The following is a 27,292-nucleotide window of genomic DNA, read 5'->3' as shown; positions in this document are numbered from 1 at the left end:
AAGCGAATACTTCCTTTTTGATGCTGATACTGTAGATCATAACACAACTCTCAGCCTTCCAGTGCTTCACACTCCTGGAGAGCTTCTCAGACACTATTTAAATAATGCTTGCAACACCCCTGTGATGTAGGTTGGTATTATTATTCCCATTTTATGGACAGGGAAATGGACACTGAAGGGTTAAGTGATTTGCTCATGGTCACAGACGGAGTCTGTTTCAGAATTAGGAGTCAGAAAGCTGCTGGCTCCTAACGCCTTCCCCTCCCTTTCTCAGTGTTCCTATTCCAAACCTCCCATTTTCGAGCCTTCATAAATTAGCCCTAGAAGCCAATTTTCTGTTGAAACTAGAGGCACAAAGGCAGAGGATGGGGGTGAGGAGAACTGGTTTTCTAATTGAATAAAAATGGGACTGCCACTTGTTAAAGTCAAACAAATGCATTCAGTGAACTAGTGGTTTTAGAGCCTTTTTTTAAAAAAAAAAGAAAAAAGGGAAGAAAATAATCTGTATCCCTTTTGGTGCTGGTTCTCACTGCAGTCTCTAGGCCAAATTCACTCCGCACTGAAGTCAATGAGCCCCCAATCAATTTCAATGGGAGCAGGATTTGGGTCTCTGAGCAGTGAATATATGCTCTGAAGTGCTGACCTTCCTGATTTGTAGGTGAGCAGGTGTCCTTTACCCAAGGTAATTTAGACAACTCTGAGTAATTAACTAGAGATTTAGGAAAACCCCTAGCATGCTCCACCACATGGACTATATCTTTAAGAGGTTGGGGGTGTGGGGATCCTAATTATACTAAAAAACCCTCTAATTAAAATATGGGTAATACTTAATTTCAGTTTGCAATGCATATCTGCAAAGCAACTGGGGGCCTAATTATTTGAGAGATCTCCTCTCTCACCATATCCAGATGGGACAGTTATGATCCACTGAGATGCACTTTGTGTCTGGTCCCTCAGATTAATCTCTATGCTCAGCAAGGGGATGGGCATTCTCAGCAGAAGAGCTTTCAGTCCATCACAGCTAGAGACTGGCGAGCTTCAGCGCAAGGCTCTTTAGTTTTGATTAATATCAAGCTAGAGCCATCAAGCCTATCAGGGGAATGAGTTACTGGTCAGTTAGCTAGCGGTTAAAGCCATAGGCACAAGGTAATTGTAACAAATGAATGCTGGTAAATAATGGGGAAATATGGCTGAATTATCTTTACTTGGAAAAGTAGCATTTAAGCAATGCCTCTAGACATGTAGCAGGGGTCAGGCCCATGCACACAGTGTCAGGAACCACCTCACTATTCCATGCCTTGTACAGTACATCCCAGCTGGTTTCCAAATGAGGGGCGCAGACACTGTTGGGAAACCAGTTCAACTGACAATGGCTATGCAGTTGAAATCGTGCCACAATAATCTATGTCTGAAAACAGCTTTAGAGGTCTGTGCTAGTGCAGGCAGGATCCTAACAACTCAGACTAAGAGGAAAGTGGAGCGAAGAAAGACTTGCCACCCTGACAGGGCGGTGTGTTGACTCAAAGCGTGGCAATTCAGGAAGTGGCAACTAGGGCAGTAAAACGGCCAACTTGTATTGGAAACAGCCCCTTCGCGGCTGCTAGGACAAGTTGGAGTGCTGATGGCCGTCCATTCCTCTGAACAGAACACTGGGGATGCCCCAGGTATGGGCTGCTTGGACTATTCTAGTGGAGAGTAGTTCATGAATCTGCCAAACATGCCATTCGACCCTAAATAGATTAATATGCTGTGCCAATCTCATCGTGCAAGATGGATGGTGCAACGTCTAGGATAATGCAATAGCAGTAGCCCTGCAATTTGTTCAGGAGGCCCTATTTTGAGTCAGGAATTCCACAGAATGTCAGGGATGGTCATGGAGGCAAGATCCATTTACCGTTGAAAAATCTTGCCTACTTTTCAATGGACTGTAGAGAAAAAGTTAAAGATCTCTCTGGGGGCTAAAGCTTGTTATAGATTGGGAGGGGAAAACATTTAGTATGATTCACCTCTAAAGTGTCAACCCTAGAAATACAGTATAAATCTGAGACCTGGTATTACAGCAATAGGCATTTGTGTTATTCATTTATCTGCATGCCCCACAGCACCTAAATAAACTGCTCAGCAAAGCCAGGGCTGGGCTGAAGCACGAAATATCCCGTATCACCCTGTTCCCAAAAAAGAAAAGACCCCCTCCATCCCGACAGACTTTTACTGATTATTCAGTGAACATTTATTGCTGGATTTATTTGTTTGCTATCTGTGCGTATTTGCTATCATTGGCTAGATGGAAACATGGTGCCCCTAAACCAACCACTTCCATGACACATTCTCTGTGCTCATCACTTACCCTGTAGACAGACAGACTGGATGTTTAAGAATTGCCTGCTCCTATTCCCTTTTGAATTTCCCTAGGTCTTGTCTACATTGGGATTTCAGGCACCAGCGTAGCTGTGTCAACGCACACACGGAGCATAGACTGGTGCAGCTTACCCCAGTTTCAAACCGGGGTGAACGTAAATGGTGTCTACAGTAGCAGGGATGCACCCAGACAGCTGCACTGGTGGCTAATGTGTAGACTAGTTCGCTGTCAGGCAAACACTCTTTATTGATTCACTGGCCTGTTTGCACTATACTCTTCGTTGGCTCCCTCCGAACAGCTCAATGCATGCTCCCCACTGCACCAGGCACTAGAAGGCAGAGGCTAGTGCAGTCTATTTCCCAGACAGCAAGGCTGTTCTGTGGAATTTCCCAACCGTACAATCATTCTGTTTACAGTTCCTTGTGGTGTCAGGGCTCTACAGAGATAGCTGCCCCTACAAATGCTCACCCAGGCCCCCCCCACCCCCGCACAGATTTACAGATAAGCATGTCAGCTACCACCTCAGGCCAAGAGAGGCCCCTTTCACCACAGCCCATCACAACAGCTTTCCCAGGCCCAAGGAAAGGAGAGCATTTGAAAGCAATTAAATTAGGGGCATTCTAGGTTGGAAATAGCAACGTGCTTTCAGCAACCACTGAAATGCAATGGGGACTCTGTGTATTTTTGGATGAGGAGAGGGGGAATAAAATCTCTCTGAACCCTTCCTCCTCAGAATAAGGCCCAGGTGGCAATACACAGAACCAGACATCTAGGGAAGCTGACAGCATCCCTGAGAAACCTAGCAAACAACTCATCCTGCATTTCCCAATGCCACGAGACGGGATCAGCTGAGGGACAGGGGGGAGGGAAGACAAGCTCTTTCTGGCATTAGCCTTCTGGTGCCAGGAGCCGGGATTTCCCAACAATGCAGCCATCAACGTCCGTAAAACCTCTAAACTTCAAGCAGTTCTAGCAGAGTGACGCGGATTTAAGCTGGAACGCTCAGGAGCAGATGGCCTGACAGACTAATGCATTAGACAGGCTGAGTCCCTGAGTTGGCAAGCACACACACTCTGTCCTGGGCTAGGATTTGTGCCTTTTGAATGAAAATGGATCCTCTCTCCATCAGTCCTGGAAAGCGAGGCCAGCACTTTAAACACCATTCTCTCTGCACTGCTGGGATCTGAGGGATCTCGCAAGTTAAACAATTTTGTGCCTGTGTAACAGACAGAGATATTTTGATGGGTTTTTACAAACTAACTCCTATAACTTTCAACTCAGGCAGGGGCTGGGAGTGCAAGTGGTTTTAAGTCATTTTTATGCTATATTGTCCCCTCTGAAAATCCTGGGGCCGTCAGTCAGGAGGTGCAATTCCAAGCAGCCTCAGAGCTGCACTAAACTGCATTGGCTATTGGGAGCTGTGGATTGGCCGAATGTAGCAGCCCCCAAGCCATGCCCTCTAACTGGAAGCTGGGAGAGGACATGGCAAAGGAGCTGCCAAGCCAACCTTATGGCACCTGTGAATTCCCTCACACCAGGGCAATCTTCAGGTAGCCAGACCCACCTGTTTGCACTGCTGAAGCAATCCAAAGCACACTCTGGGGGTGGGGGAGAGGGAAGGATCTGGCTCAAGGTATGTTTTCCACAGAAGACTCTAGGCTGCAGTTCACCGTAATCAGAACTGCAGTCTCCTCGTGGAGATCTTTGGGGCTTGCATTCCAGTTTACACTGCACCCAAGTTCACTATACAGACTAACACGGCTGCTACTCTGAAAACTGCACGCACAGATGCTCTGCAATTCTGTCAGGGTCCTTTACAGAGCAATTAGGTTACACAGAAAAAAAACAATTGCAAAAAAATGAAGGGAAAGTTTCTGATAGAGAAAGGGATCAGCGTGTGGCTTGCCACACTCATTCATTCTGGGTACTGGGAGACCACTCTTTTTACTCCTCAGAGGACTGATAAATATTCACAGTTGGAGTTTGCATGGAGCCTGATTCAACAAAGTATTAGTAGCCACCAATCAGATGCACTCCCACTGAAAGGCATCAAAACAGTGGCACTGAAGGGAACTGATAAATCTCATCACACTCTCCAGTGGAACCATATGCATTCCCAGTTCCCTGCGTCTCCTTGAAGAATAACAGATTTGGTGTATGTGTAAAGCAGAGGTGGGCAAACTATGTCCCGTGGGCCACATCCGGCCCGCGGGACCGTCCTGCCCGGCCTCTAAGCTCCCAGCCAGGTAGGCTAGTCCCTGGCCCCTCCCCTGCTGTTCCCCCTCCTCTGCAGCCTCAGCGCACTGCGCCGCCAGCGCTCTGGCCCGCCGCTCCTGCCAGGCAGCACAGCGCCGTGGCTGGCTCCAGCATAGTAAGGGGGCGGAGGGTCCCGGTGGGCTGTCAGGACACAGGGAGTGGTTGGATGGGGTGGAGATTCTGGGGGAGGCGGTCAGGGAACGGGGGGGCTGGATAGGCGTGGGAGTCGCGGGGGGCCTGTTAGGGAGCGGGGGTGTGGATAGGGGTTGGGGCAGTCAGGGGACAGGGAGCAAGGGGTGGATGGTGGGGAGGGGCCAGGCTGTTTGGGGAGGCACAGCCTTCCCTACCCGGCCTTCCATATAGTTTTGCAACCCTGATGTGGCCCTCCGTCCAAAAAGTTTGCCCACCCCTGGTGTAAAGGCTTCATGTTTAAGACAATTTACAACATACCGAGTGTGCTGTTATGTCAATAAAGCATAGAGAGGAAAGTCCCCAAGCAGCTTCTGTTTGGTTTGACATGTTAACGGTTGTAGATTATACCAGCATAACTAGTTAAAAGAGCTCTTAAACACACAAACAGTGTGTGTGTGTGTGTGTGTGTGTGTGTATAACAGAGTAATTGTAGATGTATAAACATTTACTCATGATCCTTAATACAGGTATTTGAGCAATTACTAAATCCTCTACTGAATAAATAGATGATTATTATAATTATACCTAATGATACCAAGTACTGTACTTCTGCAGTACTTTGCGTCTTCAAAGCACTGGCCCATGTCCCCATTTTACAGGTAGGTGCACGGAGACACAGCGAGGTTAAGTAAAACTTTCTCAAGGCTACACAAAGCATCAATGTCAGATCTGGGATCTTAGCTCCTTCATTCACACACAAATAACTTGTGGTGCGTTCTTCTTCAGACTGGAAATGGAGCTAGAAGAAATCATTATCCATTTAAAGGATTTCTTTTATTTATAGAGGCGAGGAGAACTTGATGTTTCTTTTCTTGACATGGCTGAGGCGGGAGCAGTGCAATATAAATAATTTGCCAGTGCATTAAATTCAACAAGCTTACCATTCTTCTGGACTTTTAAGCCCTTTCTGCAACTTACTTGGACTTTCTAATCAACCAGTCCATCCATTCCAGGACACACCTGTATCAGAAATTAAACGTTTCCCTTGTTGGGAGGCAGAAACCACTGCTGGGTCAGATGGATTCCAACCAACTTCCTGCTACACCCCAAACCTGAACCGAATAGATGCAAGGGATGGCATGGTGAGGCTGCTAGTCACATAAGAGATGCTTTGTGGATGTCCCACTACGCAGGGCATTTCTGCAACAGTCAAATTTAGGTTCAGCTCAGAGGCTGCAAACCCACGATCCCTGCAGCTTGTGTTTCCCCCCCGCCCTGTTATCAATTGCTATTTGTCTCCCTTATGTACTCCACTAACACCTCATGTTTATCCCTACTAGCCACAGAGACGTCCTCGGTACATTATTACATAACGCTGCAAGCAGTTTTTCCATGCTGCTCAGCCGCTGCCAGTTTTTCCATTCACCGACCCAGCAGGTACGCGCCCTGTTCCCACTGCCAGGCTCGCATGATTTGGATTCCCTCGTCTGACTGACTGCGCAGGAATCGATCTACACACAGTCTTCCCCTCCCGTCCCCCGGCTCTCGTAATGGAAAGGATCTACAAATTGACTGTGCGGCTTGTACAGCCGGAGAGGTGCCACTGCTCCACTTACAAAGAGGAAACTTTAAACCATGCAGCTTGACATTTAATACGGGGTTCTCCAATAACCCACTTATCTGCCTGGGACCTGTTTAAGAGCAGCTCCTGTAACGTTAACAAACACAGCAAAGCCTGTCGAGTGTTATTACTATCAGTAGATATGCGAAGACTACAGCTTGGCCAGACTGGCGGGGAACAGTGGAACATTCCCAGGGCTGAGTGAAGCTACTCCAGAGCCGGCCGTATAACATTAATTGATTTTAAACTCTCATCTTCACCTGCCGGGTCAGGCAGACGGCCAGAACTGCCTCCCCTGCTCTCATTCCTCCCCAGTGGAATTTTGGTCATTGCAGACGTTTGGGTTCTGACTACTATGCAGTGTAGAATAAATGCCCTGTTACAGAATTACAACACATCTTCAGAGATATATCTACAAGTAACTGACAGCAGGCCCAGCGGTTCAGGGGAAACAAAAACCCGGAACATGCCCTCCTCTCCCATCTTTTTTTATTTTAAACTCTAGTGAATACGTTTTGTCCGCGCTGACTACTGATTCAGCACAGGGGCCTCTCTGAGCAGATCCAAACAAGCCCAAGAAGCTTCCTGGAACCACTCATGTGTCCATTCCTTTCTCTACTCTCAGACAGCTCTCCAGACACAACGACCTGATTTGGCTCTTCCTTCCACTGCTGACTCTGGGGGGAGCTATTCCTGATGCACACCAGTGTATGCAAGCTCAGAATCAGGCCCGATGAAACCAGGCGAATGAACTGCCTGGTAGGCTGCACAACTTGCAAAACAATATAAAAATGACACATTCGGTTTTGTAAGCCGCTTGACCTGTCCCAGCTGCAAAGAAAAATAAATTATATTTGCAACTTGAGAACAACATTAATGCTCTGCATTTACAAAACAACTTTCATCTTAGGATCTCATAATGGTTTACAAAAGGGGGGGCGTAATTATTATCATCTCCATTGTACAGGTGGGGAAACTAAGGCACCCAATGCCTGAAAACTTATGAGTGCCCTATCTAAAGCCAGTGTTTCCATTTACATGAGGGTGGTATGTTCAATCCACCAGAACCTCCAGAGACAAGAGTATGTACCTCTATGTCACTGATGATCTATACCTACGATATCTAGAATTGAGCTAGCTATAGTCTGAACAGCTGTGGTTTAGTGGTCTGAGCAATGGGCTGGGAGTCAAGATGTGTGGGGTGAAATCCTGGCCCTATATTGAAGTCAATGGGAGTTTTGCCACGAACCGCAATACAGCCCAGATTTCATTCCTGAATTCTAATCTCATCTCTGCCACTGGCCGTGTGAGTTTAGGCAAGTCACTCAGTCCCTATGTGACTCAGTTATCCCATCTGTAAAGGGGGGGTAATAATGCCTGCCTGCTCTCACAAAGCCCTATGGGATCTACAGATGAATAGCACTGTATCAGTACTAACTTTTATCATTACATGCCATTTCTGCACACACACTTCGGGGGGAGATTCTCAATCTACTACAGCAGAAGAGGATCTTTCCCCAAATCATCATCCCGCGACTCATCATAACTGCAAGTAAGAAACGTTTATGGATTACTAATCAAAAGCTGTTAAAGTTGGATCACACGCCATCCGCAGTGAAAAAAGTGGTAACTCCTGTGATGCAAAGTTAACGAAGCTTTATTTGCTGGCATGCCTTGTTTAATGAGGCAGATCCATTTCTAGATTCTGGCTTGTACTGTGTTCCAAATCTAAGAGGCTCACATTTTTAATGTTCCAGGATCTCTACGTGAAGAAACCTCTTTGATATCTCCTGGGCAATGGCTTTTCATAGACAGCAATCGTTACTGAACTGCCATTGTGTTTCCAATACGTGGACTGGGCAATTGTCATCCTCTAATTAAACTGAATTGAATTAAAAACACACCAATGGCTAGACACTTGGGCTGATGTTACATGTCAATGCTACAGTTTAGATCCTCATTCCGAGGTGCAATTTGGTTCTCTCGTCTTCACTTTTTTCCAATTTCAAACAACCACCACCCATTCCTTATCTGGAGCCTAGAACACTTTTGCCACCAGTTCATAATCATTTAAAGGAAAAGATTCTGCTTTTAAACACTGTCTGTGGTATTTATTTTGTCCTCATTACCATCACACCTATGCTAGGAGGGCCTTCAGGTTCAGCGCAGACTCAGGTACCTGGAAGGCTATTACAACAGCAGCTGGAGTTCAACAGCACATCCTATCTTTAATAGATTTATCCTCACAAAACCCCAATGAGGTAAGGCAGTGCTATTATCTCCATTTTACAGATGGGGAACTGAGGCACAAAGAGATAGAGTGACTACAAGATGACAAAAGAAGTCTTGGGTAGAGCAGGGAACTGAACACAGGTTTCCCAACGCCTAAGTTAGTGCCCTAAGCAGTGGACCAGTCTTCTTCTCTTTAAGCCTTCATTTTAAAAGATCTGTTTATTCGCCAGTGCTCCATACCACTGTATTTATATTCCAATAAGGTATTAACGTTCAATGTTGTACTAGCTTATCCACAGACTTGACTGACAATGGAAGAGTTTGTTTTATGGACTTAGGTATTTCTTGTTAGTACCTCCTCAGAATCTGTTGCCTTGAATTTATCAAATACAGTGGAGTTCCCATGCACTGCTACAGACTAGGGACAGAGTGGCTAGGCAGCAGTTCTGCAGAAAAGGACCTAGGGGTTACGGTGGATGAGAAGCAGGATATGAGTCAACAGTGTGCCCTTGTTGCCAAGAAGGCTAACAGCATTTTTGGCTGTATAAGTAGGAGCATTGCCAGCAGATCACGGGACGTGATCATTCCCCTCTATTCGGCATTGGTGAGGCCTCATCTGGAGTACTGTGTCCAGTTTTGGGCCCCACACTACAAGAAGGATATGGAAAAATTGGAAAGAGTCCAGCGGAGGGCAACAAAAATGATTAGGGGACTGGAACACATGACTTATGAGGAGAGGCTGAGGGAACTGGGATTGTTTAGTCTGCAGAAGAGAAGAATGAGGGGGGATTTGATAGCTGCTTTCAACTACCTGAAAGGAGGTTCCAAAGAGGATGGATCTAGACTGTTCTCACTGGTACCAGATGATAGAACAAGGAGTAATGGTCTCAAGTTGCAGTGGGGGAGGTTTAGGTTGGATATTAGGAAATACTGTTTCACTGGGAGGGTGGTGAAGCATTGGAATGGGTTACTTAGGGAGGTGGTGGAATCTCCCCTTCCTTAGAGGTTTTTAAGGTCAGACTTGACAAAGCCCTGGCTGGGATGATTTAGTTATGGATTAGGTCTTGCTTTGAGCAGGGGGTTGGACTAGATGACCTCCTGAGGTCCCGTCCAACCCTGATATTTTAATATTCTATGAAATATAGTATCTTTTAATATATTCTATGCAAAATGAATACAAAAATAGGGTAATGTTCTTTAAAATGAGTATAAGATACCAAAACAAACCTATTGAATGAAGACATTTCCAGTGCATCAAGAGGTAAAATCCAAGATCATTATTTTCTGCCTCTCAAAAAAGTGCAGTGTTTGTGAAAGACATTAGATTGAATAAATAAAGAAATGTAGTGGCCTACCATATACAAAAGACATTCTGGGCTATAGCAACTTCCGCACACATCCACGTTAATATCTCAGGACCCTGACCATAATCCTTATTTCCTGGCCTTTCCATCGCACTCATCTCCACGGTATCTGAGCAGCCCCCAAAACATTTATTCATTTAGACTGAGGTGTGGGATTATCATCATCACCCCTAGTCTATGGCTGGGGAAACTGAGGAATGGAAAGATGGTCACTTACTAAAGGTCACACAGCAACAGGTCTGATTCTCCACTGCCTCACACCGTGTGCAATCATTTACACTGGCATGAAGTGAGCGTACAATGATCCCAATCAGCCTGCCTACACTTCTTTATACCCACAAGGCAAAAGGCAGGGATCAACCAGGTCCAATGGTTGTGGCTGAACTGGGAACAGAACAATTATCTACCAGTTCCCAGGCCTATGTTTGAACCACAGACCATCATTTCTCTCTTGAGGAGAATGGTCATAACTAGCGGGGAGAAGACTGTACAGTCTTCATGCTATCTCAGTCATTGTCCCCCCGCGGGTTATACAAATCAGTGCCAAGCAACATGACCTGCTGATGTACATCTTCTGTGCACTATACTCAACGCACAGTATACCTCACAAAAACTGCCTTTGGTGACTACCTGATAACGAGAAACAGCTTGGTACAACAGAGGGTTCAATGGTTTGATTTAACATGGTTTAGGGTGTGTACTAGAAATAGCCCTGCTACCACGACCCAGAAGTTTATTTCTAAACGCAGGGACATACCAGATTTTGAATCTGACTGGATTCACGTAGCCTTTCCGCAACAGGCTGGCCGTGTTGATCTGAGTGCATAGATGTGTATTTTTTTTAAAAGGTATCACATCCTCCTGTTTGATGTGTTGTTGGGAACAGTTGCTAAGGAAAGCAGTGTACAATTACAGCCACAGTGATGTCCACTCTAATAATATACTTTGCTATGCATAGTTCAGATGCAGACACCTCTCTGCTATAAAGAGCATACAGATTTCAACAGAGGAATACTTTAACTTATGTTACAGACACAGGGTTTGCAGCAGATCTAGTTTTCAAAATGCGGGGGCTGCGTAAGCCTGTGTTTAAAACTATGACAAGCAAAATTCTCTTGTGGGAGACGAATCACCCACAGGCTAGGAGACAAAGCAAACACACACACAAGCTCTGAAATGTTTTTTGATGAACTCTCCCTCTCCAATACTCTCTGGGTCTAATGCTGCACTGCATCTCCCCGAGGCAGAACCTAGGGTCAGTCATGGACTCTGTCCCCGTGCCCTCGACCTCCTCTTTGCCACATGTTTGCTCCTACTATGGAGAGGATTTCCCTGTTTCCCCCGCATTGGGACCGAGTGTTTCGGAGAAAGAGGAGGCCCTAATCATGGAAAAAGAACTAATATCAGCTCATTTTATATCAGCAGGTCCTCAAGGAATCAATTCTGAAGCACTTAGAGGAGAGGAAAATGATCAGGAACAGTCAGCATGGATTCACAAGGGCAAGTCATGCCTGACTAATCTAATTGCCTTCTATGATGAGATAACTGGCTCTGTGGATGAGGGGAAAGCAGTGGACGTGTTGTTCCTTGACTTTAGCAAAGCTTTTGACACAGTCTCCCACAGTATTCTTGCCAGCAAGTTAAAGAAGTATGGGCTGGATGAATGGACTATAAGGTGGATAGAAAGCTGGCTAGATTGTCGGGCTCAATAGGTAGTGATCAATGACTCCATATCTAGCAGGCAGCCGGTATCAAGTGGAGTGCCCCAAAGATCGGTCCTCAGGCCGGTTTTGTTCAATATCTTCATTAATGATCTGGAGGATGGTGTGGATTGCACCCTCAGCAAGTTTGCAGATGACACTAAACTGGGAGGAGAGGTAGATCCACTGGAGGGTAGGGATAGGATACAGAGGGCCCTAGACAAATTAGAGGATTGGGCCAAAAGAAATCTGATGAGGTTCAACAAGGACAAGTGCAGAGTCCTGCACTTAGACAGAAGAAGCCCATGCACCGCTACAGACTAGGGTCCGAATGGCTCGGCAGCAGTTCTGCAGAAAAGGACCTAGGGGTTACAGTGGACGAGAAGCTGGATATGAGTCAACAGTGTGCCCTTGTTGCCAAGAAGGCCAGTGGCATTTTGGGATGTGTAAGTAGGGCCATCGCCAGCAGATCGAGGGACGTGATGGTTTCCCTCTATTCGACATTGGTGAGGCCTCATCTGGAGTACTGTGTCCAGTTTTGGGCCCCACACTACAACAAGGATGTGGACAAATTGGAAAGAGTCCAGCGGAGGGCAACAAAAATGATTAGGGGACTGGAACACATGACTTATGAGGAGAGGCTGAGGGAACTGGGATTGTTTAGTCTGCAGAAGAGAAGAATGAGGGGGGATTTGATAGCTGCTTTCATCTACCTGAAAGGGGTTCCAAAGAGGATGGATCTAGACTGTTCTCAGTGGTAGCTGATGACAGAACAAAGAGTAATGGTCTCAAGTTGCAGTGGGGGAGATTTAGGTTGGATATCAGGAAAAACTTTTTCACTAGGAGGGTGGTGAAACATTGGAATGCGTTACCTAGGGAGGTGGTGGAATCTCCTTCCTTAGAAGTTTTTAAGGTCAGGCTTGACAAAGCCCTGGCTGGGATGATTTAGTTGGGGATTGGTCCTGATTTGAGCAGGGGGCTGGACTAGATGACCTCCTGAGGTCCCTTCCAACCCTGATATTCTATGATTCTATGATTTTGTTTAGTGCAATTACTGCTTCTGAGACTTTGAAGGATAACCTGTATTAAAGGCCAACAAAGGACTAATCCATACCGTTAGCTTCAATGTTACATGATCTGTTATGTGTGTTTAAAAGACACCCCCCAAAACAAAACCCTACCTGAATAAAAGTCTGCACTGCACACACAATTCTCCCCTTGCGGAGAGAATGAACCACATGTGATGGAATTGAGTCATGTCACTGTGTGGTCTACCGGAAGATGGTCTACTGCTGGGCTGGTATAACAACTTATATAGAATACAGTGTGCTCTGCATAAATGCATTTCACATCTATTTACAGTCTGGGTGGAAGAAGAAAGGCAGCAAGGAATGATACCTACCCTGTATTCAGAGGGGTTTAGCCCAGGTGATGACAAACCAAAGAAGTCTGCAGTGCAGCCTGGGGCTGCACTCATCTTTAACGGAGAAATACAATTGCCACAGACTATAAGGGCCAGAATAGAATGCGCTTCATGGCTCACAGAGGCCCAATTCACATTGCATCACATGCTGGGACCGGCCACACGTCCACAGTAAAGATGAGGGCAGACGCAATCTGCTCCATTTTGTGCCAATTAGTTAGGGCCAGCAGGTTCCTGGCAAGTTGCCACAGCCATATCTGTTGGGCGATATTTCGATGACTCTGATTTAATCCATCTATAACTCAATGACTCTGATTTAACCCACTCAGAATTTTGCTGGTTTAAAAGCAAAGAAAAACAGTGCGGTGTCCAGAAACAGCAGGAGTTCCCCAAGGCCCATCAGGCATCAGTCGCATTATTCTGCTTTACATGTGCCACTGGAGTGCCTCTAAAGGTTTACATCATTCAGATTCAAGAGCAAAGACTGGATTCACAGCCAAAAGACGGGGAGAGCTAAATCTAAACCAGAGCTTTCCTGATACTGTCAATCCCCGTATTTCACATCAAGACAGCTGCTACTTGAGACACTGGTTCGTTTGCAGCCAGGGTTATTAAGTCTGAATATCTGTACGTCTGCCAAGAGAGATACTCCTCAGAGGAGCTGCCTTGAGGGGGGCACTGTGGCGTCTTTGTGCCCCCGAACTGGCATATGTCTTGGGATCATAAAAGTCTCATGAGATAAGTTATGAACTTTAGCAGTTCCTGAAGTGAAATCAAAGTAGGTGTCCCTGCTATGCACGTGCTCATCAACGGCTAAGAATAGAAGAGGAGCCAGGTTGAAAAGACAAAACCACATTTGTTCAGTAAGCAGTATCCTTAGCACTGCGATTTAATTGTTCTGCATCTGCTTTTATCTCACAAGGATCAGCCAAGGTTTAAGAACATGATCAATACATATTGAATAGTGCTGGCAGGACAGCTGAGTGGGTTAACACTCTAATCTGTTAGATCAGAGGTCGGCAACCTGCGGCACGAGAGCCGATTTTTACTGGCACGCTGCTGCCAGCTGGGGTCCCAGCCGCTGCCCCGGCTCAGCCCACTGCCAGCCTGGGTGAAAGCAACCCTGGGCCGGCAGCAGGCTGAGCGGGGCCGGCAGCCGGGACCCCAGCTGGCAGGAGCCGACGGCCGGAACCCCAGACTGGCGGCGGACTGAACCGCTCAGCCCACTGCCGGTCTGGGGTTCTGTCCCCCGGTGTAGGGTATTAAATTTCTCCCTGTAGGAACGTGCTGCTACTTGCAGAGCACCAGGACTGGCAGCCGTAAGTAATACACCGTAAGTAGCAAATTCCTATGGGGAGAAATTTAGTACACTGTACCAAGGTAGGGAAGGCTGTGCCTCCCCAAACAGCCGGCCCACTTCCCGCCCCCTGACTGCCCCCCTCATAACCTCTGACCCATCCAACCCCCGCCGCCTTCTTGTCCCCTGACCACCCCCTCCCAGGACCCCCCACTCCTATCCGCCCCCCCGGACCCACCCCATCCAAGCCCCCCCGTTCCCTGTCCCCTGACTGCCCCAACTCCTATCCACTTACCCGACCCCTGACCGGCCCCCCGGGACTCCCACGCCTATCAAACCACCCCTGGTCCCCCCGTCCCCTTATCGTGCCACTCAGAGCATCAGGACTGGCAGCCGTAAGTAGTACGCTGTAAGGAGCACATTCCTATGGGGAGCAATTTTATACACTACACCTGGCCCCGCTCAGCCCACTGATGGTCTGGAGTTCTCAAAATATGTTCTCTCACCCCTTATCAAAAATTACACTACAATTACCTTAAAAACTTGAAAACTTAAAAACTTTGTATATTACAGTAATCATTAAAAATGTATAATGTTAATAAATACATAGGTTTGATGAAACAAAGTAGTTGTACTTATGTGTCTTTGCTTAATTTGTGTTTTCGATGATTTACCTTCTAAAAAAATCTCGCATGTCTCGCACCCCCAGAGGGTGCGTGCATCCCCAGTTAAGAACCACTACACTAAACTGATAAGATCTGCATTTTAATTTAATTTTAAATGAAGCTTCTTAAACATTTTAAAAACCTTGTTTACTTTACATACAATAATAGTTTAGTTACATAATATAGACTTATAGAGAGCGACCTTCTAAAAACATTAAAATGTATTACTGGCATGCGAAACCTTAACTTAGAGTGAATAAATGAAGACTCGGCACACCACTTCTGAAAGGTTGTCAACCCCTGTGTTAGATCCTCTACCAGAGTCTCAGAGTAGCAGCTGTGTTAGTCTGTATCCACAGAAAGAACGGGAGTACTTTTGGCACCTTAGAGACTAACAAATTTATTAGAGCTTAAGCTTACGTAAGCTACAGCTCACTTCATCGGATGCATAGAATGGAACATATAGTAAGACGAAATATATATACATACAGATAAGCTGGAAGTTGCCATACAAACTGTGAGAGGCTAATTAGTTAAGATGAGCTAGTATCAGCAGAAGAAAAAAACTTTTGTGGTGATAATCAAGATGGCCCATTTAGACAGTTGACAAGAAGGTGTGAGGATACTTAACATAGGGAAATAGATTCAATATGTGTAATGACCCAGCCACTCCCAGTCTCTATTCAAACCCAAGTTAATGGTATCTAGTTTCACGTTTGGGTGTTGCAGGACTGGCTGAGCTGCTGGGACCTCAGTTTGCAGTCATTTGCTCCTGAGAGAAAGGGACAAACAAGTCCACGCACCTCCTACAAAACAGGAACATCTGTTGGGACCATATGCGAGGGGCTTGACCTGCAGTTATCAGTTCTGCCTTCGCTGTCAGTGGCCAATAGTATTCAGAGGATGAGTGGGCATGTTTATCCCTATTTATCACACCCTTGTACAGAGTCTCTATAGCTTGACCACGTATGGCTAGCGGAGCTCTTTACACTTTGGGATAAGCTTAGTCTGAAAGATGTTACCGACAAACAAGTCCAGTTCTAGACCAGGCGTTTTAGAGGAGTTATGGATTAATAGTAAAGAACAATGTGTGAGTTGCAATCTGGAAACACTTGTCTCTTAAGGGCTGGAAAAGGTCAGGACTCCTGGGTTCTATTCTGTTTACAACTGATTTCTTGTGTCACTTTGCGCAAGACGTTTAGTCCTCTATTTCCAAAATGGATATTAGGCTCCTTACCTATCCCACAGAGCGTGGTGAACTTCCTGTGTGTAAAGAATTTGGAATTGTAGTTATTATGTTACTAGTTAATATAATATTTATTATATTACTATGTTAGTGCTAAGTGTTATTGTAATGATAGACACTCTACACAGCAGTCACTCCATCAACAAAATGGTCAACGGTGCCCAGGGAACAGTAACATGTAAAACTGTTCATTATTGTAACTAATATTCTAGCTTGAACCAGTTTAATCAACTAGTCTGAGGGAGAGTGATAGTGACTAGCAGTAAGAGAAAGATACTCGTAAGAAGGGTGCTGTCTCCTAACCTTGTTACACTGCCGTTGTGATCTCTGTAATGCTTTCAAAAGCTCCTTTCTGGCTTTATAGACAATTATACATTCTGAGGAGTGCTTTATGGTTTTTCAACAGCCAATGATTATACAGAACAATCATAAAGCAAAAGGTTGGGAGAACCTCTGTATCTCGGGATTACCCACATTTGTTTTCATGCCACATTCTCAGGTGGTGCAAGTACACATATCAGGGTTGCCTGGCCCTTATCCCCTCCCCTAGACTGAGCAATTTCCTAGATGTGTTCTATGTGCCCATATAAACAGGCCAAATTTGGCATTAAATTACTCCAGGTTGACACTCGTGTAACTGGGGGGCAGAATTTATTCCTTCCCCTTCCAGTCGCTCTTAAAAGGAAATTGTTCATGTGAAAATCCCTTTCTGATGTGCATTACTCTTACCCTATGTTGTAGATAGGGAAGCTGATGGACTTGCCATCAGTCAGTGACAGAGACAGGAATAGAACCCAGGAGACTGGCCTCTTTGTCTACTATGCTAACCAGATCGGGTTGACATTTTTCTGATGGACCACACTTCCCTTGGACATGCTGGTTTGAAAACATTCCATGGAAACATGTCAATTCCGTCAAAGGTTTGGATAGAAACCAGGCAGACAAACTGGGGAGTTGGGCAACCTGGAGAGCCAGAGAACAGGCAGCAGCCTCCTGGGGCTTCCCGACTCCCCTGGGAGTGTGGCAAACTGCTAATTGCCTGACTTCCTGGGCAGCTGCCTTGCTGTGCTAACTAGATTCCCCAGGGAGCTGGGGCACCTGGGAGCAAGCTGACAAATTCCGTTTTGGTTCTCCTCAAATGGCTGTCTTCCTCCTGTGAAAAATGTTGAATATTTGACTTTTTTGTCCAGATTTGGGATGAAATTTTATCCCAGAAACATTGAAATTTTTAGTGGGAGGGAAATTCCGTTTTCTGGGCAGCTCTAATGCTAATGACAGCACTAGACTTTCAAGTCAATGAGAAAATCTAATAAAAACCAGTTGGTCTACTGACTTCTAGAAGAGAGATGATAGTTATACCTAACATTACTTCTTAGGTTTTTTAGGGAGGCAGTGTGGTCTAGTACCCAGGCCACTAGGCTGGGAGTCAGGAGACACAGTGCCTCTTCTCAGGTCTGCTAGTGCCCTGTTGTGTGACCATGGGCAAGTCACTTCACCTCTGTGGCTATTTCACCTCACACCCTTTGTCTGTCTTAGCTATTTAGAACATAAGCTCTTTGGGGCAGGCATGGTCTCTCACCGTATGTCTATATGTCACCTAGTATAATAGGGCCTGAACCTTGGTTGGGATCTCTAGGTATAATATTGTTATACACATATTAATATTTCTCCTTTTCTGTTATCTTTTTTAAATTACAGGTTTTACTCCCTTTGCCCAATGATATTTTGATTGCCTTACAACACATGAGTGCAATGTCTATCCCACAAGAACAGATTCAGAAAGTGTCAATTCTTGCTGACTTGGTGATTTCACTCTATTTTGGAAATTCTTTCTCTGGAGAAAGCAAAAAGCCTTGCTTTCGGGCTATTTCTTGCTGCCAGTTTGCTTCCTCCTGAAAGCTCAGCTCTGATACAGCACCTAGTGATCCTCAAGGACCAGGTTTTTTTCTTTAACATTACTTTTTGTTTCTGAATTGTTTCTGAAACAAGACAATCATGTGATTAGTTCAAAGTTCCATCACCATTTACATTGACTCCCCGTACCCTGTGTACCTGCCCACACTACTTCCTTAAATGTCTCTAATCCCAGGAGTGGGAAATCACTTCATGGTAAATAACTACAATACTGTTCACGAAGTAAATCCCAGAAAGTGTGTGAGCCAATGCTTCACGCTGTATTTAGCCATAAACATAAGCTCAATGATCCTTCAGTTGTGGTAACAGCAAATAAAAAAGACGGATGACTTCCTGGAGCTACTGTCAGTTGTTGAGTTTTACAAGTATCATTTTTTCAAAGATGAGTTTAAATGTTTCCTGATCTTGCTGTATGACCACAAAGGCCCAAGCCTGCCAGTTGCTGTGCATGTCTTAGAAGGTGCCAAGTGTCTCCAACTCCCAGTGAAGTCAATGGCAGAGCAACTTGCAGCATCTGGGTTGCCCTTTCCTCTCTCCACAAAATCACTGGTTCTGCAGTTAATAATGCAGAAAACTTGTTATGCAGCATCGATTGTCATGCAGGATTGACCTGCCCAAAGTATCTCTGTTGACTGGATTAGAGACATATCTGTCACTGACGCCTGCAGTCAGCTGGTCAGCCGTTTTCTTGCTGAAGAAGATTTTAGATTCTTTTCTTCTCCTCTTTGGACCATTAGCACTCACGCTGAACTCCACTTCATCACAGGAGAACCTTGATGAAAATAGCTGGAGCCAGCTCTGATTTCCTCTGACTTTGATAGAAGGGTGCGCAGCACAATACACAAGACGGATATCCTCTCCTTGGCTCTGTGCATTCACTCCTGTGGGTGTTTCAAACAGAGCTCACAAATCCCGTAGGTAAAGACAGGATTCATAGTGAGGAGAGCGGAGACAATTCTGGACATGAACCTGAGCCGGCTACAGGGCTGGAAAGGAAAAGGCTGGCTGCAAAGGAGGATTGTGCAACTTTCTGAAATATTATGTTTAACGGCAGCGTCTTGATTTTCAGAAGCGCTGTGTTCTCACTATTCCATTCTAAGTCAATGGGAGCTGCAGATGTAGGCCTCTGTTGGTCTTTACATGTTTTTTTAATGGGCTTGCAAAATTATTATCTACCCTCTAGCTATGCTACCTCTGTCACTGTGATCACCCCCGTCATTGACAGCTGAGATTAACCTAGCGACTCTCCAAGGGAAAGGGCCCATAGCCACAGGCAAGCCGAACTCATCTGAAGTTCCCCAGGCAGGTACTGTATGTCTAGTTGTTTCTGATCACAGTACATGACAGTTAAACACTATTCCTGTGGGGTGGGAGCTGAGCCAAGGACAGTGTCTTGTTTGAATTCCTGCCTTATAGCAAAGAATTACTAATACTTAATGTAATAGCTTTCTTCCCCCTAAATGAAGACAATGGTTTAATTTAAACACAGTAAGAAGAGAAGGATGTCTGTGAAACTGGACTTTGAAATAAATGCATTTAGGATCTGCATGGTGGGCCTGTGCTGTCTCCCAAGAGACCAAGAGTGAAATCCTGGCTCCATTAAGACAATGAAGAAACTCTCATGTGGTCAGGATGTCACTCCTAGGTTCAGCTGCGGGGAGTAGTCTCTTGCTCCCTGGACTGGAAGGCACCGCAGACCCTTTGGTCACCCCCGATTTCACACCCTACACATCACTGCAATAATCTTCGTACAAAGTATGGCTTGTGAGGTGTCATTTGAAAACTCATAATTTGCTGGTCAGCATTGTCCTGATAAAATATATGTGGTAACACTATATGTGAAGTTATAAGATTCCCCTGTATGATGGTATTAACACAGGTTCCAAACCCCACAGCCCTGCCCAAGCAGAAGTCAGCAAACAGGTCTGTCCTAAACAAAGGAATGTGTGTTTGCATTTAAGCAATAAACAGACTCATCAAGCAGGAAGGAAAAACAAAGGAAGCTCAGACAGGTGAAAAAAACAAGCAGGGAATATCCTTCCACATAGACTCTTATCTTCTGATTCTCAGCTAGAAATGTTTTCCAAGTGGGGGACTGAAACTATCAAAAGGAGGGACAAACACCCTCAGGCACCCCCTTCTCTCTCCCTGCCCACCTCATTCTCCGAACCTAAGAAGAAAAAAGGAAACAGCCATTGGACTCTGGGGGAGGGGTCCTGACCTGAAAATTTGGTCAGTAATCTACTGGAGTATGCGGTACGAAAGTTTGCTTTGCAACAACAATAGTTTCTTAAGTAGATATTAGAAAGCGCTTTGTCTTCATTTTTCTTGTAACCATTTCTGACTTTTATGCCTCATTACTTGTACTCATTTAAAATCTCTCTCTTTGTAGTTAATAAACTAGTTTTACTGTTTTATCTAATCCAGCATGTTTAAGTTGAAGTGTCTGGGTAACTCTATTTAAAATAATAAACTGGCATATTATTCCCTTAAAGGTATAATGGACTTAATATATCTGTACTGTCCAGAAGAGGGCTGGGCAGTATAGGACATACATTTCTGGGGGTGTGTTGGGGTCACCCTGCAGTATAACCAAGGCTGGTGAGAGCCATGGTGTAACTGGCAGGCACTCAGGCTGTGGCATGCATGCTAGAAGGCTGTTTGTGAGTGGCCCGGGTGGGAGCTATAGACATTGTAAGACACCCATGGCTGCAGGGCAAGGGTGACACAGCCTGCCACTAGTCTGGATTGTATCCCAGTATGTCACAACCCCACAGCAGTGTCCATGGCGAGCTGGCAAAGCTAAAGGGACAGGTCACCTGAGTGTTTGTCCATTCTATGTCCCTCTTTCAGTTCAGCAGCAGGGTCCCCCCAACCACCAGAATGTGGTTGTGCCCAGGGTGCTGACAGCCTCTTTAGCCCAGGAAGTTCCTCAAGACATGGGGCCTGCAGGAAGAAGCCCTCCGCTAAGGAAAAGTCTCTCCAATTCAAATACACTCCCAGGATGCTTTCCGCCAGTCCTGATGATTGTAGCAGCTTCTCTGGCTGCTGGAGTGTTCAACAATGACAGGGTCTTTGTTTGTACTACATACACGCTCTTAGAAAAGCATGAATGGGATCCGGTTTCTGATTTATAGCTTTCAGGATGGTAAATCATTGACCCTTGCTGATAAGTCTCCACAGATCATGCTTCAAAGAAAGCATTACAGGTTTCCTGCAAAAAGAAAAGGAGTACTAGTGGAACCTTAGAGACTAACCAATTTATTTGAGCGTAAGCTTTCGTGAGCTACAGCTCACTTCATCGGATGCATTCAGTGGCACAAAGGATCTAGCAGAGAGCTCACCAGACAGGAGGATCTGCTGCTGTTTAGGGCTCCAGATGGCACATGACAGTGAAGTTAGTTCTATCTTCAGAAGCGCCAAGAGCTCGGTTCAAGTTAGACAGATAGTAGTTTTTAAATACCAGAACATGAACGTTTTAGGGTTTGCTAGTTTAGTTTAATCTTGGATGTGGTTGCCTGAAATAACTGAAAAATTTCATGGGAAAGAGAGAGTCATAACTGCCACTGCCAAGGGGAATCTCCTCTGCTGTAGGGTTAGGTGCTGGTATCTCATGGGCTCTCAGTGTATTATGCTACCTACTCCTCTTGCTTATGATCAGGGCTCTGAGTTTTTTGCTGTGATTTTTTATTTAAAATCATGGACTGGTCATGGATTTTGTTTTAAGGAAAAATCAATTTTCTTTTACCCTTAGAGATAATCTCTATGCCAAGTTCAGCCTTTGGTGATTTTGCTGGAGGACTTCTTGGGAGTCAGTCTTGCAAGAGGAAGCATGGGCTTGTGGTTAAGATACTGGCCTGGAACTTGGGGCTAAGACTCTGTCAGAGACTCCCAGCATGCCCCGGGGCAACTCACTTCAGCCTTCAGGGTTGCAGATCCCCAGTGGTAAAATGGAGATGATGGCTTTGCCTTTCCCCCTGACCTATGTCTCTCTTGTATATTTAGACTGTAAGTTCTTTGGGGCAAGGCTGGGCCCCAGTCTTGGCATGGTCTCTAAGCACCAATGTAACATTACTATTAATCAGCTACACCATATTTCCTTCCAGACTCACTAGGACTGCTTCCCCAGATTCCTGATCCTGATGGCCTAGCCCCTAAAAGGTGGCATCTACCTCACACTGCAAGGACATATAGCAGCATAGTCATCTAGCATCATCTTCACCCCCTAGGGCAGAAACCAGAGCAAGAACTGAGACAAAACCACAAAAAAGATTTAAAAAAGATCACATGACCCAAGGAAAAATACAAATATTCAAAGGATTCCCATACACCTGTGCCCAGCTTGTGTATTTAACCAGCAGGAAGGTAATGGAAAGATGAAACAAGCCCATCAGTTGCCTCTAGGAAAATGCCAGTTGTTGATATTGTCCACACAACCTCCAGAGCCACAACAACTCACCTAAGCAATACTCGAATTTTCCTCATTCAGTAGCTGAAAGCAGGGATAGGTACATAATGATACAAAGAGGGAGTGTGGACTTTTGGTTAAAGCAGGTTCTGGGTCTCAGGACTGCTGGGCTCTATCTACTGCAGGCCTAAATCCCACAAGCCCTGTCATGGACGTGCTGCATGACCCAGGCCTCAGTTCCTTCATGTGTGAAATAAAGGAACGAATGGTAAATGTGGCAACATACCTCACATAGTTTAAATAGTTATTTATTTGTGGAAGTGTCTTGAGACCCTTAAATGATGCTTGACAGCATGCAAGCACAGAGTGCTATTACAATCATCCAGCATTGGAGTGAGCTAGAAAACAAACTCCTTGAACAGCATTTGGCCATTGTATAACAGACCTCGTTGCTGGAACATGTACATATACAAGGTGATAAATAATGATACAGTTTAACATTAGCTTATCTAGCTATAGAAGTTACAGGTGACACGTTACACATAAATCTCTCTCTCTCTCTTATTTTTTCGGACTCCTCCTCGCTCTGAGATCTGTGCATCAACGAGCCAGCCTTAGCTATGATTCTCATTATACATGCCTGCCTTCTCATTGACCCAGAATTGTGAAAGCAAAGCCCTCTTTTCATTGTAAATCCACTGGAGAGCAAAACTCAAAATCACATAAAACTTTATGTAATGGAATTTCCCTGTTAACTATAGTCAAGATTTCCCCCATCTGTTAGCACGAGCAGGAAACAAGAGCTGAGATTTCTTGCACCCAGCAGGGTCTACAGGTTAGCTTTCATGTTTACCATGTTACTACAACAGATATTTCATAATACAGAATACAATGGACACACACAGCGGAGGAGATGCATCACATTGAAGGGGACGGGCAGTTTATTAAATATAAATTTTTAATTTGTACTTAATATTGCACCTTCTTCTAATGTGAAAGTGCTTTACCCACGCGTTAATTGGGGATCATAACAAAACAAGCAGGTAGGTAAGTCAGTATTATCATCCCCATTTTATAGACCTCAAAGTACTTCACTCCAGTAAGTCAGCACAGCTGGGAAACTGGAGTGCAGTGAGATACAGTGCCTTGCCCAGGGTCAGACCATGAGCTGGCAGCAGATCAGAACCCAGGAGCCTGGACCCCCCATCTCCTGCCATTTGACAGAATTCTACCTACCTTTCGAGTAAACAGCATTTGGGGGTGTGAAGTTTTGACCTCACTGGAAACCTCCCAACTCAGCAAAATCATGAAGAAAAAGATTCAGCTCCACAGAGTCATTATTTTCCATAAAAAGGGACAAGGAGTAAATGGAAAAAATGGAGGAATCTTCCAGGACACTTCCCCACTCAAAAATACTGGAGCAGGCAGTCAGTGAAGTTTCACTGAAGCCAATGATCTACACCCATTTACACCAGCTCAGCATCTGGCTACAGCACTGAAGGAAGAGTTAACAGCAGACAATCAAGAGAAGATGGTCACTTTTCTTGAGAGGAAGAATCCTCTAATGGTTAAAGAGAAAGAGTGGGAGCTAGGACTCCTCAGTTTTATTCCTGGCTCTGCCAGTTGGTCAGAGTAGCCTTAGGGCACAGAGAAGTTAAATGACCTGCCCATCTGAAAAACGTGGACGATACTTACTGCAGGGTTTAATTAGCGTTCCCAAAGTAGGGAAGGTCTGGGGTTTGAAGGTGATGCCTGATTATTGTTATGCTCAAAAGAACTGTACATACTCAATATTAACACAATAAAAACCCATACAAAGAGGTCACCCTTACTGGACAATCTCCTTTCTTAAGAAACTGGCCTGAAGTATCCCAGACGTAGTGAATAATTGCCCCGTCTTCATGAGAAAGTCACCACGAGGAATCAACTGACTTTTGTGGGTCACTGGAGCAATTGATAAGACAGTGTTCACTGGAGTCTGTTTCTTTAAACAGAAGCACAAACCCTTTCAGAGGGTTAGTGAATGATCAGCTAGTGAAGCTAACTTGCAAAGCCTTCTGAGCAAGGAATGCTCTCAGGGTATGTCTACCCAGCAACCAGACACCTGCGGCTGGCCTGTGCCAGCCGACTCAGGCTCGCGGGGTTCAGGTCTGTGGCTGTTTCACTGCTGTGTAGACATCTGGGCTTGGGTTGAAGTCTGAGCTCTAGGACCCTGTGAGATGGGAGGATCCCAGAGTCTGGGCTCCAGCTCAAGCCAGGAAGTCTACACAGCTATGAAACAGCCCGGTAGCCCGAGCCCGAGTCAGCTGACACGGGGCAGCCAAGGGATTTTCTTTGCTCTGCAGACATACCCTCAGGTTCCTGGAGACTGGCTCACGCCTGCATGTTCACATTCTTTTTGGGGGGATGGAGTCGTTTTAGCTGACAACGTCACAGTAATGGCAGCGGCCGTTGCAGGACGGCACAATAGCACTCTACCAAGATCTTCTCCCTCCTTGGCTTGTGGCTGCAGCAAATCTTCTCTCACAAAGCAGAGGGAGTCAGGGGCTCGCTACATGTAAATCAGAGTACCAGCATTTTTGCCAGCTGGCTTAAGGGTAGATACATGACAAGAAGGAATGTCAGACAACTGCCACGTGCTGTTTGCACAAAAGCCTGACTCAACCCAGTGCATTGCACACAACCAGCCACAGGATTGGAGACAAGCAATGCAAAGTATAATGAAGCGATGAATTCCAGCCACAGCAGCAAAGGAAAGCAGAATGGCAAGGAAAGTACATTGCAAAGAATGATGTGATTTCAGTGACAGGACGTGTGTGTAACATGCACCGTCAGCAACAAAATGAAAATGAGGGTCGCTCCCACATCACCACCACAAACATTTTCTGCACATAAACGAAGCGTCAAATTCTCCTCTCTGCAGAACACAAAATGGGAGCCTGTGCCCATACAAAATAACATCACCGGCTGGGGTACAACATTGTTACATGGTATGGACAATGCCTTAATGTGGCAAGAGGCTTTCCATATAATCCTCATCCACCTGGTCCTTTTCCCTAAGGGCCTCCTTGCCATCCAGCACCCTCTCAGCTCACGGAGTGATGCTATGGCTGTCAATGCCAGTTTGTTTCAATCAAGGTGACCTCTTCCACTTAAGAGGCACATCAGTCATGACTATACCTGTGCTACTAAACACTTGCTTGGAGTACACAGAGGACAGACAGTTTACTTGAGACACATGTACCTCCCATCAGCCTGGCTCCGCCTTAGCTGAGAAGTGAGAGAGATCCTGCTATCATTTCCCAGAAGCTCCCTTTCTCCACATGTGATGTGCGGGGCCATAGACTTTCCTGTGTGACCCTGGGCAAGTTGCTTCAGCCCGGATCCACAAAGGAACTTCGGAGGAGGCCCCTGAGCACACCTATCAGATTCAGGCCCCGCAGGTGAGATAGGTGGGGGAATGCTTATCTGCACCTGCCTTTACGATCACGCTGGGCTTAGGTGTGAAATAAGCCACCTAGATGCCTGCCTGTGCCAGCAGTGTACCTGCCTCCAGGTAGAAACTTAGATGCCTCGGGAACTTTTACAGTGAAAACGTTGGTGCTGAGTGAGTTTAGGGACCTACAGGGCAAGATGGCAGCCGAGTGGGGGGTTTTGTGGATTGCAGCAGCACATTCTGGTCTTCAGGTACCTAAATCCCTTTGGGGATCTTGGCCTTCATCTCCCTGGGCCTCCATCTCCGTGTCTGTAAACAGGGATAAAGATCCTTCCTTTCTCCTCTTTGGCCTGTTTTGTCTATTTAGATTGCAAGCTCTTCAGGTCAAGGACTGTCTATGTACACTCCCAGCATATGGGCTCTGATATTGGTCCAAGATTGTAGATGCTACAGTAATACGAACAATAAACAATAATAATCTCAACCGCTGGAGAATCGCATAAGGAGAGAGGTAGTCTCTGACGTACTAAGGATCCAAACCTTTTAGAGCTTTATGGGTTAAAACTAGGTGGGGACAGTGCCTGGGGAATGAGCATTTGTTAAACTGAGCTTTTAAAATAGAAGGAGAGATAGAGATGGATATTAACCGGATGGTGCCTATAAAATTATATCGGTCTGTCGTAACCATGAAACACTTGCATAAACAAACACAAAAACCACTGCCCTCTCTTCACTTACACTTTTCTTTTCTATAATTAATTGGGCAAGAATGGAACTTGGGAAAAGCTCAACTATGGTCAGAATTCCTGGACTTCTTTCTAGTAATAACACACTGGGAGCAGCTGCAAATATCTAATTACCTGCAGCATGTTGAGAAGCAGGCTTCGGAACTTGGTCCCCTCCACCATGAAGAGCGCCATTTTGTCACAGAGCTTGGCGGCTGTGGAGGCGAAGCTGCGGTCCGTCACTGCTTTCTGGTAAATAGTCTTGACAATCTCGCCCAGCATCTCCTCGGAGTTGGTGGAGTTCTGGGCCTCCTCCATGAAGGTGGTGAGCTTGGAATCCACGTCACTGCTGTTGTTCCTCATGCTGTTGAGGATTTCAATTAATTTGTCCATTTTGTTCTTTTGGGGGTTGGTCGCCTCCACCGGCACTTCGTCCTGGTCCGTGAAAAGGGAAAGACAAGGCATCTGTTACACAAGGAAAAAACAGACATATCAGCCCTTGTTCTTTCACAGA

At 45.6% G+C, this 27,292-nt stretch overlaps 1 protein-coding gene across 9 annotated transcripts in view; it reads right to left on the bottom strand.

Moving 5' to 3' along the window:
- Window positions 1-27,292, bottom strand: part of CTIF (cap binding complex dependent translation initiation factor) — a 334,688-nt gene that overhangs the window by 67,814 nt on the left and 239,582 nt on the right. For 6 of the 9 annotated variants that reach the window (XM_037902488.2, XM_037902493.2, XM_037902492.2 and 3 more), the window contains one exon: window positions 26,914-27,243. In XM_037902488.2, coding sequence (XP_037758416.1) covers window positions 26,914-27,243 — 330 coding nt within the window. The remainder of the gene's footprint in view (window positions 1-26,913; window positions 27,244-27,292) is intronic. The other 3 variants (XM_037902490.2, XM_043547066.1, XM_043547067.1) reach the window with 1 other exon arrangement.

The sequence above is a fragment of the Chelonia mydas genome, chromosome 5 (assembly GCF_015237465.2).
Source record: "Chelonia mydas isolate rCheMyd1 chromosome 5, rCheMyd1.pri.v2, whole genome shotgun sequence".
Taxonomy (NCBI): Eukaryota; Metazoa; Chordata; order Testudines; family Cheloniidae; genus Chelonia; species Chelonia mydas.
Note: the sequence above shows the minus strand (reverse complement) of the source record. Positions and strands in the feature narration are given on the sequence as shown.